This window comes from Hyla sarda, chromosome 6 (assembly GCF_029499605.1).
Source record: "Hyla sarda isolate aHylSar1 chromosome 6, aHylSar1.hap1, whole genome shotgun sequence".
Taxonomy (NCBI): domain Eukaryota; kingdom Metazoa; phylum Chordata; class Amphibia; order Anura; family Hylidae; genus Hyla; species Hyla sarda.
In genome coordinates, this window is record NC_079194.1 from 108,069,067 (window position 1) to 108,088,592 (window position 19,526).

General features: G+C 37.7%; 1 protein-coding gene across 12 annotated transcripts in view; it reads right to left on the bottom strand.

Moving 5' to 3' along the window:
• Positions 1 to 1,195: 1,195 nt before the first annotated feature.
• FOXP1 (forkhead box P1) overlaps positions 1,196 to 19,526 on the bottom strand; it is an 837,055-nt gene continuing 818,724 nt past the window's right edge. For 11 of the 12 annotated variants that reach the window (XM_056524614.1, XM_056524620.1, XM_056524619.1 and 8 more), the window contains 4 exons: positions 16,442 to 16,456; positions 16,073 to 16,142; positions 14,390 to 14,556; positions 1,196 to 3,390 (listed from right to left, as the gene is read on the bottom strand). In XM_056524614.1, coding sequence (XP_056380589.1) covers positions 3,246 to 3,390; positions 14,390 to 14,556; positions 16,073 to 16,142; positions 16,442 to 16,456 — 397 coding nt within the window. In that variant the 3' untranslated portion in view covers positions 1,196 to 3,245. The remainder of the gene's footprint in view (positions 3,391 to 14,389; positions 14,557 to 16,072; positions 16,143 to 16,441; positions 16,457 to 19,526) is intronic. The other variant, XM_056524621.1, reaches the window with a different exon arrangement.

Consider the following 19,526-nt stretch of genomic DNA (forward strand, 5'->3'; position numbering starts at 1 on the left):
ACTTTGGCTTGGAAATAGATGGTCTGAACATACACAAATGGAAACTAGCAGATTCCTAATAATCTAACCATAGCCTCTCAGTTAATATATCCCCCACCAGATACACTTGTTTCTTTTGATCATCAGCAAGTGGATATTTGGCTTTAAGATACAGGTAAAGTATAGAACAAAAAAAATAATTTACCATTGTGTAAAATCTTTGGTAATTTTAGGGCTGGCAAAAAGTGGAATTATAAATAGGTCATAACACCCACAGCAACCATCAGAATTCAGCTCACAATAAATCATACAACGCTATGTTGCCGTGAGCCGATATTCAATTGAGTGCTGATGGTGTGCTGCAATTTGCACCATTTTACCCCATCGCCATTCTATTTTTCCTTAAAGGTCTTATAGTCCATCCAGCATGAAAGTAAAAAGGACAAAAAAAAAAAAAAGCTTCAGCTTGAATAATAAAAGTGGTTTGAAAATAAACTAAAATAAACAACTGCGCTTTATGAGAGTGGTAAGGATAAAAGAACACATCTGAGTCATTTAAAAGTGCAGCTTCACAGGAACTATTTACACTTGACATCATGTCACTTCATCTACCCTTCATAAATGGGTTGGAAAACAAAAAACAGATATTTTGTATGTTTCAAAAATTTTGTTTAGAGTCACAAAACCGTATCTAATGTTATCAATTGTGGAGTAAAGCTGAAAATAAGGATTTCTTTTTTCCCCTAAAACTATGATTAGAAATAGAGATGTACCTCCAATTTCCATAGCCAGTGTGTGCTGCTTTATTGTTTTGTGTTGGTTTTAAGACTTTGGGGTTATTTACAACATACCCACACAGTGCAAAAATGAAATTCTTAATTCTTGTGCCCACTTTATGCCCTTTGGTATAGGAGGACAACCCAAATATTCCCGCTAGCATGGATGATGATCCCATGTGTCTGCTCTTACTCTTTATGTTTGACCACTAGTCTTGTTCTCTAATTGGCAAGATAGACATACCTTTAAAGGGGTACTCGGTGCTTAGACATCTTATCCCCTATCCAAAGGATAAGATGCCTGATCGCAGGGGTCCCGCCGCTGGGGACCCCCGTGATCTTGCACGCAGCACCCCAGTTAAAATCAGTCCCCGGAGCATGTTGCAGCATGCAAGATCACGGGGGTCCCCAGCAGCGGGACCCCCGCAATCAGGCATCTTATCCCCTATCCTTTGCATAGGGGATAAGATGTCTAAGCGCCAGAGTACCCCTTTAACTGCAGTCACTTTTCTTTACCCCATTGAGGCCAATGTAATTTGCTGTGGATTTTCTGAAGGAGAAATACCACTGCAGTAAATCCGCAGCAAGAAAGTCAAACCTGCAGCAGGAAACTAGCAGGTAAACTGCCCATGAGAACAAATCCTTATAAAGTTCATCCATTGCTCCATTGCTCCATAAAGTTATCACAATATCTGGGCATGTATCAAATCAAATACTTTTATATGCTGCCAAAAGGGGAATGCAAATAGGAGCATAGTCATGCCCATTACTGCGAATTTATGTTCCTCCTCTTTAAACCTTGTTTCTCCTTTCCCTTTGGAAATGGCCAACATTACAATTTTTGAAAACCATAAAAATGTCCACAGATGAAAAATGTCTTCAATTAAATAGGGTTTCTAAGGTTCATACCATGCTGGGGCTTAGATACCCTTTACATATCTTGGCTGCAGTCTGCCCTGACTCTCCCAATATCCATCTGCTAAAAATACGATCCTTAGAATCTTTATCACGATGTCCCTCTTTGCACTACATGTAATATATGACCCCCTTTGCATTGACTGGTGTAAAAATAATAAAAATGCAGTAAACTCGAACTGAGAAAACAATGGTTCCTCTTATTGGATTTTTCCCTTACTGGTGAAAGCTACATCAAGTCGAAATCTTACTTCCTATTTACTGCTCATATATATTTATATATTTTATACATAATAATGTATACATATGTTGATTGAAAACCATTTATATATACAATGCTCTCCACCCATTGACTGCTTGGTGGCTTTCCAATGATTCAAAACATTTGAGGCATCTTCTCTCTTACAGAAAATCCTAATTATTTCGAGAATTTTGAGCAAGAATGGTGCAGAAAACCAGCATAAAACATATAGCACCTCCCAGACCTTTAGTATATATCAGTGGCAAAAGTAGGGACTGCAAGTTATATCATCATGGTGAAGTTGGTTTGTATTGGCTCTCCAGATCAAAAATGCTAAAAACAAAAACAAAAAAAACAACAACAACAGAACACTGCTATTCAGGAATGAAGCTTAGCCTTCCCCTATGACATTTCAGCATTCTTTCCCCTCCAGTATGAGGTGAACTATTCTTTCGACTGTCAAAGGCAACTTTTTGGAAATATTTTGTGGAAATAATAGTGGAATTATTATGCTTTTTTGTTTGTTTTTCAAGTGTCTGAAAGAAAAATGTGATTGCAACTTAAGATAACTACAATGCAATGACAGAAAACATTGAACAATTGAAAGACATTCGGCATCATATAATAAAAACACCTATTGACATTCATCACAAAGTACAGAAAACATTACGCCTCCGAGAGGTCTTGGGCCTTGAAACAGAGGCCTGAGGTCAGAACTTAAATTGGTGTAGTACAATAAAAATAAAAGCAATACATTAAGAAGTTTGGGATAATTACTATGCCTCTCCCTCTGTCCCATACATATATAAAAAAAAAAGGTCACCCTCAATCCCATATGGAAGCAAAAGAATCAATTTAAAGGCAGTGATAATCAGAATTACATGCAGTACTGTGCAAATACGTTGTCCATTGGAATCTTTTTTTTTTATGTGGGCAATAGGGATGACCTGCAGTTTAGACGCACATGCTTATATCGATGCCCTCAGTGTCCTTTTATGGCTGAACATCAGTCCTTAAAAGTCTGCTGCATGTTATGAAGTGAAATTGTTTTTTTTAGCAAATTTACAACACTGATGCTGACCGTGAGAGAGGAAGTCGCAAGTACCAAACAAGTCGATCCAATGCACAAAGTACAAATTCCTTTTTTTTTTCTTCAACATAAAAAGTAGAAAAATCAAAAATACTCCCAAATGGGAAACTTGATGGCACTAAGAGTTAACACATGTCATAGTTGTCAGAATAGGGCCAGGTACTCTCCAGACTGTACAATAATGGAGAGATAGCCAAGGCCTTGAACTGTCTTCATTCTCAGGGTTGTGAAGTTACACATGATTTTACTCCATGTCCTCATTTACAGGTTCATCTTCATAATCTCTGTCAGGGTCAAAGTCAGGACTGTGGTTAGCTGTTGTTACTAGCGATAGAGGACCTTCATTCTCATCAGGATCCAGTGGTTCTTCTTTAACATGTACATGGTGCCTACAAAAAAAAACAAAAAACACAAAGCTATTACTACAAAGTCTAATTTTAGAGCATAAACCGCAAAATAAACTTTTTTTGCCCTAAATTAGCCAATTGATTTCAATATCTGCCATTGATTTTAATAGCTGCACAGTAATTCACGCGGTGAGGTATTTCCCACCATGGATTTCAAATTTGCGTTGCAGAATATAAAAAGGACATTCTAACCGGATTCCACATAGATTCCGTGTGGAAACTATGGTGGGTAGCTACATGTGGATTAGCCCCACTTAATATGGCCAAGCCATGTGCATATCAGTGGCATATAAGGCTAAAAGTTCATAACAGGAACCGAATAGTCTGTCTCGGATTCCTGCCGCCAAATCTTTTGCAAACCCTCTTGGGATTTTTCCGTACAAAAAGTCAACCTTACACATTTTGCTAGGCTTTTTCATAGATCACAGCTGATCGCTAGGACTGCTGCCTGTCCATCAAAGAACACTTCCAACAAAAAGGGAATGTCTAAAGTAGACAACCCCCTTTAACCCCAAAAGGACCAAGCCCATTTTAACCTTAAAGGGGTATTCCAGGAAAAAACTTTTTTTTTATATATCAACTGGCTCCAGAAAGTTAAACAGATTTGTAAATTACTTCTATTAAAAATCTTAATCATTTCAGTACTTATGAGCTTCTGAAGTCATGGTTGTTCTTTTCTGTCTAAGTGCTCTCTGATGACACCTGTCTCGGGAAGCGCCCAGTTTAGAAGAGGTTTGCTATGGGGATTTGCTTCTAAACTGGGTGTTTCCCCGAGACAGGTGTCATCAGAGAGGACTTAGACAGAAAAAAACAACCTTAACTTCAGAAGCTCATAAGTGCTGAAAGGATTAAGATTTTTTTAATAGAAGTAATTTACAAATCTGTTTAACTTTCTGGAGCCAGTTGATCTGTAAAAAAAAGTTTTTTCCTGGATAACCCCTTTAAGGACCAGGCCAATTTTATTTTTGCTGTTTGTTTTTTCCTCCTCGCCTTCTAAAATCTATAACTCTTTTATATTTCCATCTACAGACCTATATAAGGGTTTGTTTTTTGCATGACCAATTGTACTTCGTAATGAAACCTCTCATTTTACCAAAAAATTTATGGCGAAGCCAAATAATTATTTTTTTAGGGAGGAAATTTACATGAAAACCACACTTATGCACATTTTGGAGGGTTTCGTTTTCACACTGTACACTTTACGGTAAAAACGACATGCGTTATTTATTCTGTGGGTCAATACGATTAAAATGATACCCATTGCTAGATACTTTTATATTTTTTTACCACTTAAAATAATCTAAAACTTTTTGTACAAAATCACTAATCTAAAATTGCCCTTTTTTGACCACCTATAACTTTTTCATTTTTCCGTATAAAGGGCGGTATGAAGATAATTTTTTTGCGCTGTTATCCGTACTTTTTAGGGATACTACATTTGCATATATAAACTTTTAGATCATTTTTTGTAAACATTTTTGAATAAAAAGTGACAAAAAAGCAGCATTTTTGGACTTAAAAAAAAATTTACGTTTACTCTGTTCACTGTACGTGATCATTAACATTATGTTTTGATAATTCGGACATTTACGCACGCAGCGATACCGAATACGTTTATTTTAAAAATGTTATGCTTTTTGGGGGTAAAATGGGAAAAAATTATAATTTTCATTTTTATTGGGGGAGGGGATTTTTCACTTTTGTAACTTTTTATTTTTACATTTTTCAACTTTTTTTTTTACACTTTTTATGTCACCATAGGGGACTATATATAGCAATCATTTGATTGATAATACTGTTCAGTGCTATGCATAGGGCATAGCACTGATCAGTATTATTGGTGATCTTCTGCTCTGGTCTGCTCAATCTCAGACAAGAGCAGGAGACACTGGGAGATGGACGGAGGCAGGTGAGGGGACCTCCGTCCGCCCTTACAGATGACCGGATCCCCGTGGCAGCACTGCGGGCGATCCGATCATCTATTTTAACATGCGCATTGCTGCAGATGCTGTGATCTGTACTAATCACGGCATCTGAAGGGTTAATGGCTGGCATCCGCACGATCACGGATGTCAGCCATTACCGGCGGGTCCCCGGCTGCTGCTAGCAGCCGGAACCTGCTGTGTATGACGCGAGCACTGCTCCGATGCTCGCAGTCATACACAGGATGTAAATGTACATCCTGTTGCACTAAGTACCGCCACACCAGGACGTACATTTACGTCCGTGGTCGTTAAGGGGTTAATATAGGTGTCCTATTATGACATACAGTACAGTGTGTAATATAAAAATTGCTTTAAATAACATTTAAACATTATAACATAAATGATGATGTCCAAAAAATTCAAGGAAAAATTTTGTCGTCTAAGGGCTTGTTCACACGGTCGTTGTACTATAATAAATGAAGCTCCAATGGCCAGCTCTATTTTTTTTCTCTGCTTAACTCCAGTAAAATATTGGATCACTGACGGACCCCATTCAAGTCTATGGGAGGCCGTCAGTTGTGCTGCAACCCCTTCTGGGTCCATGTGGTGCTAAAAAAAAAAAAAGAGCTGAATGGGCCCAGAATAGGAGGGAGCATAACGACAGTGTGAACTTAGCCTTATTGCTTACAATTTTTTTATTTAGTCGAAAAATGTAAACAGGGTGATTCTGTGTATAATAGACCATCCAACAATTTTTCATGTTGCCATAAATTTCTGTAAACTCAATATCACTACATACTACTTTGACAATAATCACTTTACACGGCTACTATTATATCACCTTGGTAGTATTCTAGTAGGAAAACAAAAATATAGGCATATCATTTTACATCCAAAAATAATTATAAAACAAAAAACTGATAAAAATTGTTTCTCCTTCAGTGCAAAAGACTTTCTTTTCTTTTATGCAATATAAGTAGTAATAAAAAAAATAAAAGACATATTAAAATTACCTTGACACAACCAAATAAACGAAAAATACACAGATTATCCAAGACTACATAAAAGTAAAAATGGGAATTCTCAGGCCACAGAGCCTCAAAGAGAATGGGGGTAATCGCTGCTTAATGTGTGTTCTGCTTTTCTAGTTAACATGCAGAACTTGTGAGTCTACTCTCTAGAGGACGACCCCAAGTGAGGTTCTATCATTAATCAACTTCAAGCAAAACACTGCAAGGAGACACCATGATACATGCTTTAAACTCCAAATTAATGCATATTTTTTCACAAACTGTCAATATGGAAAGAAAAGCTCTGCCAGCAAACACAAACGGAGAAGGCGAGAGAAAAAAAGGCCCCGCTCAACACAACAATGTGATAAGAGAGACTGGTCCTAGCGAGAATAATAACACTGTCAGCTGTAAACAAGAAAAAACATGATCCTCAGCTCGTGGTGGGCAAAAAAGGACGCTCTCCGGAGATGAGATCTGCCAAATTCCCCATTATGGAGGAGCATATGAATAACCCACAGGGGAATAGGGCTGATCGTACATAACAGCTATGATAACAAGAAAGAAACGTTGTGCGTAAATCATATTTACAGGACTGCCTTTACAAACAGCAATTACTTTTTTCACCAATGAGTGGCTTTTGTCATGCAAAATACTCAAATGCGTAAACACCGCCTGGCCTTTGAAACGGTAAAGGGAAGTGTCATTTTATTGACATTATCTAATATTAGAGATGAGGAACAGAAGGAAAAGCTCCTGCTCGCTCATGATACAATTAACTTTAGAATGTAAGGCCTAAAAATATATTGTGTTAATGAATAAAACTCCTACTCTGCGCTCCTTGGGTTGCACACCCCCACCCACCCACGTTTGGGTAGTTTTTTTTTCTTCTTCCAATAAAAATGGCATTATTCAAAAACAAATAGATATATTATATATATATATATATATATATATATATATATATATATATATATATATATATATCTCATATGTATAATAGTTCCCTTTATAAAATATTTCACTATGTTTGCTGATTCTTTTCAGGTTAGTCCTCTTTCAGCTAGTATCTTAAAAGGGGTTATGCAAGATTAGGAAAACATAGTTGCTTTGTTCCAAAAGACAGCACCACACATGCTCTCAGGTTGTGTGTGGCATTGCAACTCTTCTTTTTGCTTTAATAGAACTAAACTGTAACGTCAACACAGGAATGGCACTGTTTCTGGATAAAAAAACGCTATTTTTCTCTAATCCTAGATAACCCCTTTAAAGACTTTAAATGTAAGATTAGAACACAATATAAAATTAAAACTTTGCTATCTATATACAGTAGTCCCTCAACATACGATGGTAATCCGTTCCAAATGGACCATCGTTTGTTGAAACCATCGTATGTTGAGGGATCCATGCAATGTAAAGTATAGGACAGTGGTCTACAACCTGCGGGCCAACAGATGTTGCAAAACTACAACACCAAGCATGCCCGGACAGCCAAAGGCTGTCCGGGCATGCTGGGAGTTGTAGTTTTGCAACATCTGGAGGTCCGCAGGTTGAAGACCACTGGTATTAGAGATTATATTCACGTGTCCCCGCCGCTCCGGACCGTCACCGCTAGCCACCACTGCCCGGGATGTTGCTGTCCATCGCTGTCGCTGCGTCCCTGGGGTGTCTCCGATGCTCCAGCAAGGCCTCTGCTTCCCGGCATCCTCGGCATCCTTATCCTATTGGATGACGGGATGGCGTGCGGAGCGACGTGATGACGAGGATGGAGAGCGCCGACGATGCAGGGGATCCCGAAGAGGACGCGCCGGAGGCCCAAGGACAGGTAAGTGATCGTCAGCGGACCACACAGGGCACTGTAAACGGCTATCCGATGGCAGCTGAAGCAGTCAGGGCTGCCGGATAGCCATTTATGCGATGGCCCAGACATACAAAAGCATCGTATGTTGATGCCGCCAACAACTCTGAGAGGCCATCGTATGTTGAAATGATCATATGTTGGGGCCATCGTAGGTCGGGGGGGTCACTGTATTATATATATATATATATATATATATATATATATATATATATATATAGCTTATTTTCACAACTTACACTCTGTCAACAACCCCCTACTGAGATTGAAGCCATCTCTATGATCAACAAATTGACATGGGTATGGCCTCTCAAACCCCAGACTATTCACTGTTCTTGCTGGGGGTATGACATATAGTATGCAGTTTACAGGGGTACTCCGATGGAAAATACTTTTTTTATATATGAAATGGCTCCAGAAAATTAAACAGATTTGTAAATTCCTTCTATTAAAAAAATCTTAAAGGAGATCTGCAGCCCCTTATCCTGCAGATAGGGGATAAGTGTCTGATCACGGGGTTCCGAACACTGGGATCCCTGTGACCTCCTGTACGTGGCCCGCGGCCAACACGCCCCCTCCATGTATCTCTATGGGAGAGGCGGAGGTGCAGCGTTAGTGCATCCCCACCTCTCCCAAAGAGCTATATGGAGGGGGCATCTTGTTGACCTCACGCGCATTAGCCGCGGCAATGCTGGGTCCCTGTACGGGAGATCGCAGGGGTCCCAGCGGTCGGACCCCACTCGATCAGACACTTATCCCCTATCCTGTGTATAGGGGATAAGTGTCTAACACTGCAGTACTCCTTTAATCCTTCCAGTACTTATCAGCTGCTGTATACTACAGAGGAAGTTGAGTTATTCTTTTCTGTCTGACCACAGTGCTCTCTGCTGATACCTCTGTCCTTGACCACCAGGGATACTGTAATTAATGCCCTCATAACCCTAGACCAACCGGGATACTTACAATAACCCTATTCACTGCTCTAGACACCCTCCCCCCCCCCCCTCTCCCAACCAAATACTAGAAAAAATAACCTCAGTGTCCTAGTACTGACAATACCTCAACAGCTCTATACCACCAAGGAGACAGACACTAACCACTTCACTACCCTAGACCACCAGTAAGGAAGAAAATAACCTTGACTGCACTAAACCGAAATACTGTTTAATATCATTTTACCTGGAAGCTTAATGGCCCTGTACATCTGAATACTTTGCAGCAACATATTAGGTTTAAGAAACTTTTCTATCATAGAACAGTGGTACCAGTGTATACCCAATGAAAAGAACTGGAAGCAGATGGCCCCATACATCGTGTAGTGGCTGTGCTGGGTAACTGCAGCTCAGATCCTATTTACTTAAATTGAAGCTGAACTTCAGTAACCCAGTGTAGCCATTATATATTTTATGAAGCTGTCTATTTCTGGGTCCTTTCCCATTGTGTATATGGCAATGTAACATCTCTGGCAAACAGCTGATCGGTGGACTGTCAGCACCCCACTGATTTGAAACTGATGGCTTATCCTGAAGATAGGTCATCAACAGAAAGGTCCTAAAAACCCCTTTAGAATGTATTTGAAGCTTATCTGTATTGGTGTGCTAATATGGAGCAGAGCTCAGGTCCTAAACTGCCCCACTCCCTTGATACATTCGTTTGCGGGAACACTGCCAAGGTACTCTGTAGATGGTAAAAATACTAAATAGTTTTCAGTTTCTTTAGCCTCTCCACACAGAGTAGTCAAGATGCTGGTACAAAGCTGAAGTATGGAGAACATTCATGCTAAAAAAGAGCACCCCTTTTGGGATACTATTTTACTAAAGTTATGTAATTCCTTCATAAATGTGTAGCACCTTGTTTTAAGAGTAGGAGAAAGAAAAGGAGCCTAGTACTACTCAAAATACTAGTACCCAAAATGTTGATAAACAATGTATTCGCAGAATACAAATAAGGGTAACAATAATAATCACACATCATTTATAGGATTTGCTCTTCCTGAATGGGCCAGTACGACCTTATGAGCGCACTCTCAGAGTCTAAGGTATTTGTGCAGCTGTCACCTCTATACTCCTAAAGCAATTCAGCCTTATAATATGTGCCATGAATTTAAACACAACCTTCAATTTTTCATTTTTTGTTACAAAGCTGTACCTTTTTCTGAAACAGTTTAGCTGTAAACATCCTGGCCGCAAATAGATTTTTATTTTATTTATCACATCTCAATAATCCTTTTATTTGTCCACTCTGGGAGCAGAGGAGTGTAGCTTGCGGCAGTTAAAAGGAATTGGGTTTCCGATGGTGCACACAGCATGATGCACAACTTCTCTGCGGATATCATTGGAAGCTATGAGGATGAAAGTCCTACAAACTCCTATTAAGAAATACTCGGCAAACAGTCTTGGGATGAAAAAAGAGCTGTGGCATTATAGCGTCGTAAAGAAGGAATAAAAAAAAAATAGGATGCCGTATAATTTCTGCAGCTTTGCCACAGTTTCCATGCTAACAAGGTAATGCTGAGATAATGTTGGCGTTAAAAGCTTGATTGAGTCTAATTTATTGGGATGCTGAAAAATTAGACGCATCATAACTGTTTACGGCAGTTTTTAAAGAGGAGGCCGCTTGGCAGTTTTAACGCCAAATGCATCTCGCTGGCATTAAGAGAAAAACACAAATTGCTGCCGCAATTAATCACGCTCCCATTTCTGCCGAGTGCAGTAACTTTAAATATGTTTCTCAGCGTTATTTTCATTTACGCAGAAGTGGTTTAGCAACACATAAAAAAATTCTAAAATATTTTGTTAGGCTTTTAAAGCATTGTAAATATCTCTCCTGGGGCTCTGTAATCTGAAATCATAATAGTCTGTGCTACAGGTTCCTGTAGGATTCTGGATTTTCTGTTATTCCATTATAGACATTTTGAATAGGAAGAAGATAAAAAACAATATATATAAAAAAATAAGATTTAGCCTTAAAAGTGATGCTCTAAACAAAGCTGTTTTTGTTACAAAGGGACCCCTTGTGATTATTGTAATTTGTGGGTGAACCTGACACAAGTGTTCATTTTCAGTTTAAGGGAAATGACGCAATGCACAGTTCCCATTAAAATTTGTGGGCTGTCTGTGAAATGCAAGGACATGCCTGTTGTAGGTGTTTTTTGATCTGGTTAATAGACGAGGGTCCTAAATGGGGGATTTCTGCTCCATTAAAGAGGTTGTCCCACAATTAAAACCTACACTCTACAATCTACTGGATAGAGAATAAGTATCTAGTCATAGGGGGTTCTAAATGAACAATCTTGAGACTGGGGACCACTACTCTATTCATTCTCTTTGGGAGCTACCATAGATAGGTAGTAAGGAATTAGTGGGACAAACCCTTTAACTCATATAGGAAATGTAGGAATATGTTCTCTAAACCAGCCTCTAATATTAATAGATGCATTGTTGGACTCAAGTGGGCAGCCAGTCTTTGAGTATACGGGTACATATAAAAAGGTCCCTATACTTGCTCAGTAAGCAAAAATATTGCTTTACAATACTAAGGTTAAATCAGAGGCAACAATTGTATGTTCTCTCCATTTTGGTGTGTTTCCTGTGTGTACAACCTTTATTTCTAGATCTCCAAAAATGTACCAATAGGGTAATATGCTTTGAAAAAAATGTACCCTAATGTTTATGGGTAGTTTTTAGGGAAATTAATTTGTAAGTCCCTTTGGCTCCAGAGACTGAAGTAAGTGATAACTATCTCTCTACAGAACTGTGAAATATGATGGCACTATATAAGCAAAAGGAAATTAAGGAAAATGTGTCTACACTTAGACTCCTTAAGTAGTGAAATATTTCCTTCCTTTACATGCCTACTGGAACCTGTGACAAATTGCTGATGCCAGCCACAAGGAAGATCCATCCACTGCAGGAGAAAAGTAGTATTACATGGGATCCAATTAAATGAGTAAGCAACTCAAACGTATGGCTTAGCCGAGTCTGCCAGAATGGTAGCCATTCTTCATTAGCAGTTCTTCATTAAAGAACATGGACAGGAGCATTTGATACATTTTGTGCAGGTCACATTTTCAGAAATTTCTTTCTTCACATACACCAAAAAGCTACACCATGTCTGGGCTGGTGTAGTTTTAGAGACTTCTCAGTGGCGTTGCGCCTTTTTTGCTCTTTTTCATAAAAAGGCGCAGTTGATAAAACACTTCTATATCATGTGTATTGCCACAATTAGAATCAGTGGATTGCAACTCAAAATCTGCAGAAATGTGTAAACAAAAAGGGGCAAAAAAAGGCTAAAAAAAAACCTGCTTGCTCCTTTTTGTCCCTTTTCTAGACACAAAAAACAGTCTAAAGACAATGATAAATGTGGGCCATAAAGTTTTACTCACTAAGGAAGCCAGATGGATCCTCCTCTTGGATTCGACAGGATCTCTTGGAGCAAACGATTATCATTGTAATCCCCCCCCCCCCCCCTGCGTTTTATTCTCATTTTAACTTATGCTGCTCCCCCCCCCCATCAGATTGGTTTTAAAGACTTTTTGTTGGAACTCACAAAGTTAATTTGTGCACTAGGTGTGGTGTAGCCTCTGACCCCTCCCCTTGTCTTTTGTATATACCTGACTGATGCCCACCTGCCGGAAGGGGCCTGACGAAGTGCGATAAGCACCTCCCTACTGAATGTTTTACTGTTACCTCAATAAAGACGCTATTTGGCTAAAGCATATGTGTATGAGGTGAGTGCGCCCACGCTTTTTTCTAAAAGGCCTCTGAAAAATGAAAGAAGCAATCCGATTGGTTCTTATGGGCAACTCGTCCTCTGGACAGGTTTTGATAAATCTCCCCTTTAATCCTATCAGTACTTATCAGCATAGCAAACCTATCCTGCTCTGGACAGTTCCTGACATGGACAGGGGTGTCAGCAGAGAGCACTGTGGTCAGACTGAAAATAAATTCAAAAAGAAAAGAACTTCCTCTGTAGTATACAGCAGCTGATAAATACTGGAAAGATTAAGATTTTTAAATAGAAGTAATTTGCAAATCTGTTAAGCTTTCTGGCACCAGTTGATTTAAAGAAAATTGTTTTCCACTGGAGTACCCCTTTAAGGACACAGCCAATTTAAGCATATTTGGGGGTTTTATTTTTTGCTTCTTTGCCAGTTGAGAGTCATAAATTTTTCCATCCACAAGCCTACAAGGGCTTGTTTATTGCATGACCAACTCTACTATTATTTGGGAGGAGGAGCTATTTTTACGCAGTGCACTTCACTGTAAAACTGGCATACCCATGTTTACATGCTTGTTTTTTACTGTACTACTTTAAAAAAAAAAAAAAAAACACTTGCTTAATTTTGCCCTACTCTGACCTTAGAAAGGCTTGTTTTTTGCACCATCAATGGTAGTTTTTATTCGTACCACTTTTGCGTATGTGACTTTTTGATCCCTACTACTTTTCTAGGATGTGATGTGTACAAAAATCAGCAATTTGGGGCTTTGGGAATTTTTTATTTTCCCTGTAACATTATATTTGAATAGTTTAGACATTTTCGCATGCGGAAATACCAAATATGGAGATACCAATCAGCCCCTTGATGATGTGGGTGGTCTAGATGTATGTGCCGCCATGTTGACACTTAATGTGTCCCCCGCTGATCTCAGCACTATGCAGACAGCAAGGAATGCATTGAATATCGGCAGAGCGGCACGTGCAGCTGGACCGGACACATCATCTGGGGGCTGGCTTGTTAGGGAAGACAACAAGAAGCCAAGCCCCCTGTGATCATGAATTTACAAAAAGGGATCGACCCACTCCACACATGGAAGGCAAGTAAAGCACTTAAGACATAACTTGCCATAGGCAAGAAAGCAGAAAGTTAAGTAAACTTGGATAACCCATTAAACCAAATTACTCTAAAATAGATATGTACAATACATACAATAGTTTATTTTAGGGCAACATTACCAGAATGACAAAATGTTTTTACTAGAATGCCTTAAAATTCAAAAAAAAAAAAAATATGTATGGAAAAGGGCAAAACTTTTTCTAGTCATAAAGGCCCAAAATACCGTGGAGATGAAAATTCAGTCATGTTATCTTATGACAGTCATCTAGGAACTTAGATGTATGTAAATTTGGACTGGGTTGAAAAATCCAATAAAGAAAAACAGAACATGGAAACAGTTCTCAATACTCACATTGCTTGCATAGGGGAACGTCCCGGGCTACTGTCGCTACCATTACTGTTGCCGTGTTCTATCACACCGTTTAATTCTTCTCTCATGGCACTGGCTAAACTGGTCAGAGCTGGATTTCCCATGGAAGCCGTAGTGTATAGAGGTATACTGTTTTCAGCCATTGAAGCCTGTTCCAAAAGGCAAAAGCATACTATTTAACGCTACAGTCAAAAAATGATATTTCTTTTTTATTTATTTTTTTATTTTACTTAGCCAACTATTTTCAATTAATAAAGTTTATGGACAACACTAACATTTAACATGACAAACCTCAGTGGTCCACCCCAAGTAATTTTCCCTATATTTGTTAAATCATTTATTTTCTTTTTATAGGGCCTGGATGTATTTTTATCTATTTCTATTTTCTGGTTATTAAAATGCATGTTAATGGAATACTGTCTCCATATTTGTTTTAAGATACTGTATAATCGAAGCTTTAAAAAAAAAAAAAAAAAAAAAAAAAAATTGGAAAAAAAAAAACACAAAGATAACAGCTTGTGTTACATTTCCAAAACAAGCAGTGTAGAATCTGCTGAGCATTCTAATTGGAATTAGTCATCGTTAAGGAAGGAATCTGATAGAATATAGGATCATTTCATTTTGCCTTTCAGCCTCATGAATGTAAATTGTGCTTGTAATCTTAATAGTATTCTACAGACAGAACAGCCTTTAAAATCATATTTCACAAGACTCCGGGGACGGTAAGCAACTAATGAACAGTATTTACAATTCTTTTGCTCGGCTGTTGTCACTATCTGACTTCTAATAACGCAAGGAATTGCACAAGCAAAATGTCCCTTGTTTTTACTTTGCCTTTTATGCTTTATCAAATTTGGGCTGCTGGTATAATTGAGAAATTATTATTGTTATTATGTATCATTACCTGCCTTCTTATCATGTGATGATCTTATTGTATAACTGAGCAGGCATTTGTAAAAAGACAAACTACAAACATAGCTAATGTATATTAAACAGTATAAAAATAATACATGGCCATAATAGAAAAGTAAACAAAAGGCGTAAAAAAATAAAATAAAAATTGCATGATGTAAAATATTTATTTAAAAAATAATAATAATAAAACAGCAGTGATATAAAAACTGCAAAAAAGAAATAAAATTATAATATTAGGCTTTATATTAAACAAACAGATTATGGTAGTAAGCAATCAGTAGGTATAGACATGTATATTTTTAATTTTGGTATTTTATAATTTTTTTTTTATATCTTATTTTCTTTTTCTTCCTCTAGACCCTGGAACAATAGGAGGTCATGTGACACAGTATTCTTTCATTCCACACATTAATAGCTCAGCTCGAGTAATTACACTTGTGGTATTTTTGCCTCAAGTGAAATTCTGAAATAAGAGAATGGAAATTATGATACTGCTGATAAATATTAATAAGTGAACTTTTAATTTTTTGCCACAATATTCAAAATGCTAAGCATCTAACTAATGCTGAAGCAGACTGATATGTGCCTGCCTCCAGGGACTGCAATGCTTTATGCACTTAAGAAAAAAAAAAGTTTAACAGAATTAAAATTTAATATCTAATTAGAACCAGGATAATATATTTTGCATTTTGCAATAAGCAGAAAAAGACATGCAGTGGCGACATGAATGGGGAGGCTGGAACCACTTACCTGCAAAGCAGCATTGAGAGGTGAGCAGTAGGTGTGACTTGTCTGAATGTTTTTAATAAGAGAAGGACTACTGCATAAAAAAAAGAAAATAAATATATATAAATAAGGTTAAAACAATTAACTTCAATTCTATTTTTAATTAAGAAAAATTGAAAAATAAAAAATGTTATTAAATAATACATAGTGAAGCATCCAAGCCTCAGACCTGCATTGAGGAGGTTAATTTAGATATAGTGCAGGTTCATTTAGTTTCTACACAATAAAGAATATGGTGGATGTAATAGAAATTACTGCCTTGACTCCTCACAAGTATAATTATTGTACAAATAAAGGAAAACACTACGTAAAAAGCATTTTCATGTTACCTACCAGTGTCTATCCTCTCTGTAGGCATAAAGCAGAATATTGCTCTCATTATTTTCCAAGGCAACAAAATAATAAAAAAAAATTAAAATAAAAAAATGGAAAAAAAAAATAATTTTTTTTTACAAAAATATATAGAAACGAGTCAGTCTTAGCAGTGATATTCATAGGCTTTGTTCATGCCACGATAGGCATATAGGAAATCTTTTGACTTACACGCCAAAGGTATACCCCAGATTTGTGCAATATTCTATCGTTGCATTGACTCCCACTGTAAAACTGCATTTACAATATATTTTTATTTTAGAATACTCTTAAATTGTATTAAAATGCAGGGCATTATGGCTTATGGCATACTGTCAATAAAAGTCTATGGATATATCCAACATATACAATACATAAGTTGCTTTTCCTGACATATATGCCAAGTGAACACACTGAACATGGTGTGAAAAGATCCTCGGGTTCTGCTCAAACTGGCATTCGGGTCTGTGCTGTCAGGTTTCTGTTGCTCCATGAATCCCAGAATATAGTAGCAAATACAGAGAAACCTTAAAGGGGTACTCCACTGGAAAACATTTTTTTTTTTTAAATCAACTGATGCCAGAAAGTTAAACAGATTTGTAAATTATTTCTATGCTCCAGAGGAAGTTCTTTTATTTTTTAATTTCCTTTCTGTCTGACCATAGTGCTCTCTGCTGACACCTCTGTCCATGTCAGGAACTGTCCAGAGCAGGTTAGGTTTGCTATGGGGATTTGCTCTAGTTTCTGACATGGACAGAGGTGTCAGCAGACAGCAGTGTGGTCAGACAGAAAGGAAATTCAAAAAGAAAAGAACTTCCTCTGTAGTATACAGCAGCTGATAAGTACTGGAAAGATTAAGATTTGTAAATAGAAGTAATTTACAAATCTGTTTAACTTTCTGGCACCAATTGATAAAAAAAAAAAAAAATGTATTCCAGCGGAGTACCCCTTTAAGATCTCGATAGAGGTCAATGGGATCCATTAGGATCCACCAAAGATTGCCATATCAATTATGGTTCCATCAACAATGTAAGGTGTGGCACCAGGGAGAAAAGGGGGCTGTTTGTGAGTCATATTTTTTTTTATTTTTTTTTTAAGTTTCACTTACCTGTCCAATCCCCCCAAAGCTGCCATATTGACAGTGCCTTGTCCCTCCTGCCCACCCCTTACTGATCACCAATTACTGGCCACAATGCTGATAAATCTCAGCCATTGATTGGCTCAGCAGACACTGCATTGAGTTGATACAGGGACCAGAAAGTGGGGAGCAGTAGAAACCAGGCACCATCATAAGGCAGCAAGAATCAATTAGGCAAATAAGTAGCACATATGCTACTACTTTTTTTTCCACACTGGCCACAATCCCTTTAAAACTACAGTCATTACTGTACTGTAGAAGAACTTAGGTGTCTACAGCCTTAAAGGGGTTATCCAGGGAAAAACTTTTTTTTTATATATCAACTGACTCCAGAAAGTTAAACAGATTTGTAAATTACTTCTATTAAAAAATCTTAATCCTTTCAGTACTTATGAGCTTCTGAAGTTTAGGTTGTTCTTTTCTGTCTAAGTAATCTCTGATGACACGTGTCTCGGGAAACGCCCATTTTTGAAGAGGTTTGCTATGGGAATTTGCTTCTAAACTGGGCGTTTCCCGAGACACGTGTCATCAGAGATTACTTAGACAGAAAAGAACAATCTTAACTTCAGAAGCTCATAAGTACTGAAAGGATTAAGATTTTTTAATAGAAGTAATTTACAAATCTGTTTAACTTTCTGGAACCAGTTGATATATAAAAAAAAGTTTTTTCCTGGAATACCCCTTTAATGTCATGTTACATAGACAGTATAGTACTATAGTTTTATCATAGCTTTAAAAATATCATACATAATATAATGGCGGTGTAACATCCCCCCTAGACATCCATGTAAAGCTGATCACATGCAGGTATGTCACCATGCTGAATATGGTGTCTACGCCAACATAGAATTGTCAGCATTCCAAAATAGGAGTAAAGTTTCCATAACCTGACAGAACAGTTTTAACAGCAAGTATTGGTTTTAAGTTGAGAAGAATTCATTGTTTTTTAAACAGGTAACTTCCTGCATCCAGAAAGAGGAACCTACCGCTGCGCTCTACAATAATCTCATATTGAAAGACACAGCAGGGGTGCACTCCGTTTTGTGTGACAGAAGTGCACATTTCTAGCAGATTCACCGTAACAAAATAATGTTATGTTCTGTCAAGATAAGAAAATACTGAACAGATAATGTTCTTCTATACATGTATAGCATTTAACTTACAAATCTAGAACAAACTTGCTAGAAATAAACATATAAACAAATAGTCACACATAATTTAGAAGCCAGTAAAGGCTGAACCCAAATTGGACAGCTGTTAAATTTAATATAACCTTGACATCGTAGAGGCAAAATTAGGTTCACACCATGTTCAGGATTAATATTTGGCATACACATCTGCACAGTCCTGCTAAATCTATGTGCAATGTATATCCAGACATATTCAGCTGTAAGGTTGAACAGCTTAATACATCTGACATGGACATTCAAGCAGTTGACACTGATCCAATTGATGCAGCATTCAGCTGTATTATTTTACAGCATCATACAGTACGCCAAAAGGACACTCTCTTGGTATAGGTCTAGGGCATATTAGACATATACCTCGACTGTACAGCCCGAATGTAGTATGAACAAAGCCACATAACTTGATTGGGATGACTGGTTTCCCTGCAATTATTTTCAGGTCAAATTGTTTTAATTCTTTAGAGCCCATATATTATCTGCCTGTACTATGTATACAGGCAGATACACATCACAACATGGAAAATACAGTACAAGGTGTAGACTCATATTTTGAGGGCACTGTACAAAGTTCTTTGACGGTTAGGGTAGCTGGATGAAAATGTTGGCAATACAAACATGCAGAGGGAAGCAGCTAGGGAAAGCAGGGCAAAATTAAACAAAACAAAAAAAGCAAACAAAACAAAAAACAAAATCAAGCAAGTGAAAGCTCTTACTGTGCAACAAGCTCGTCAAAGTGTTCATC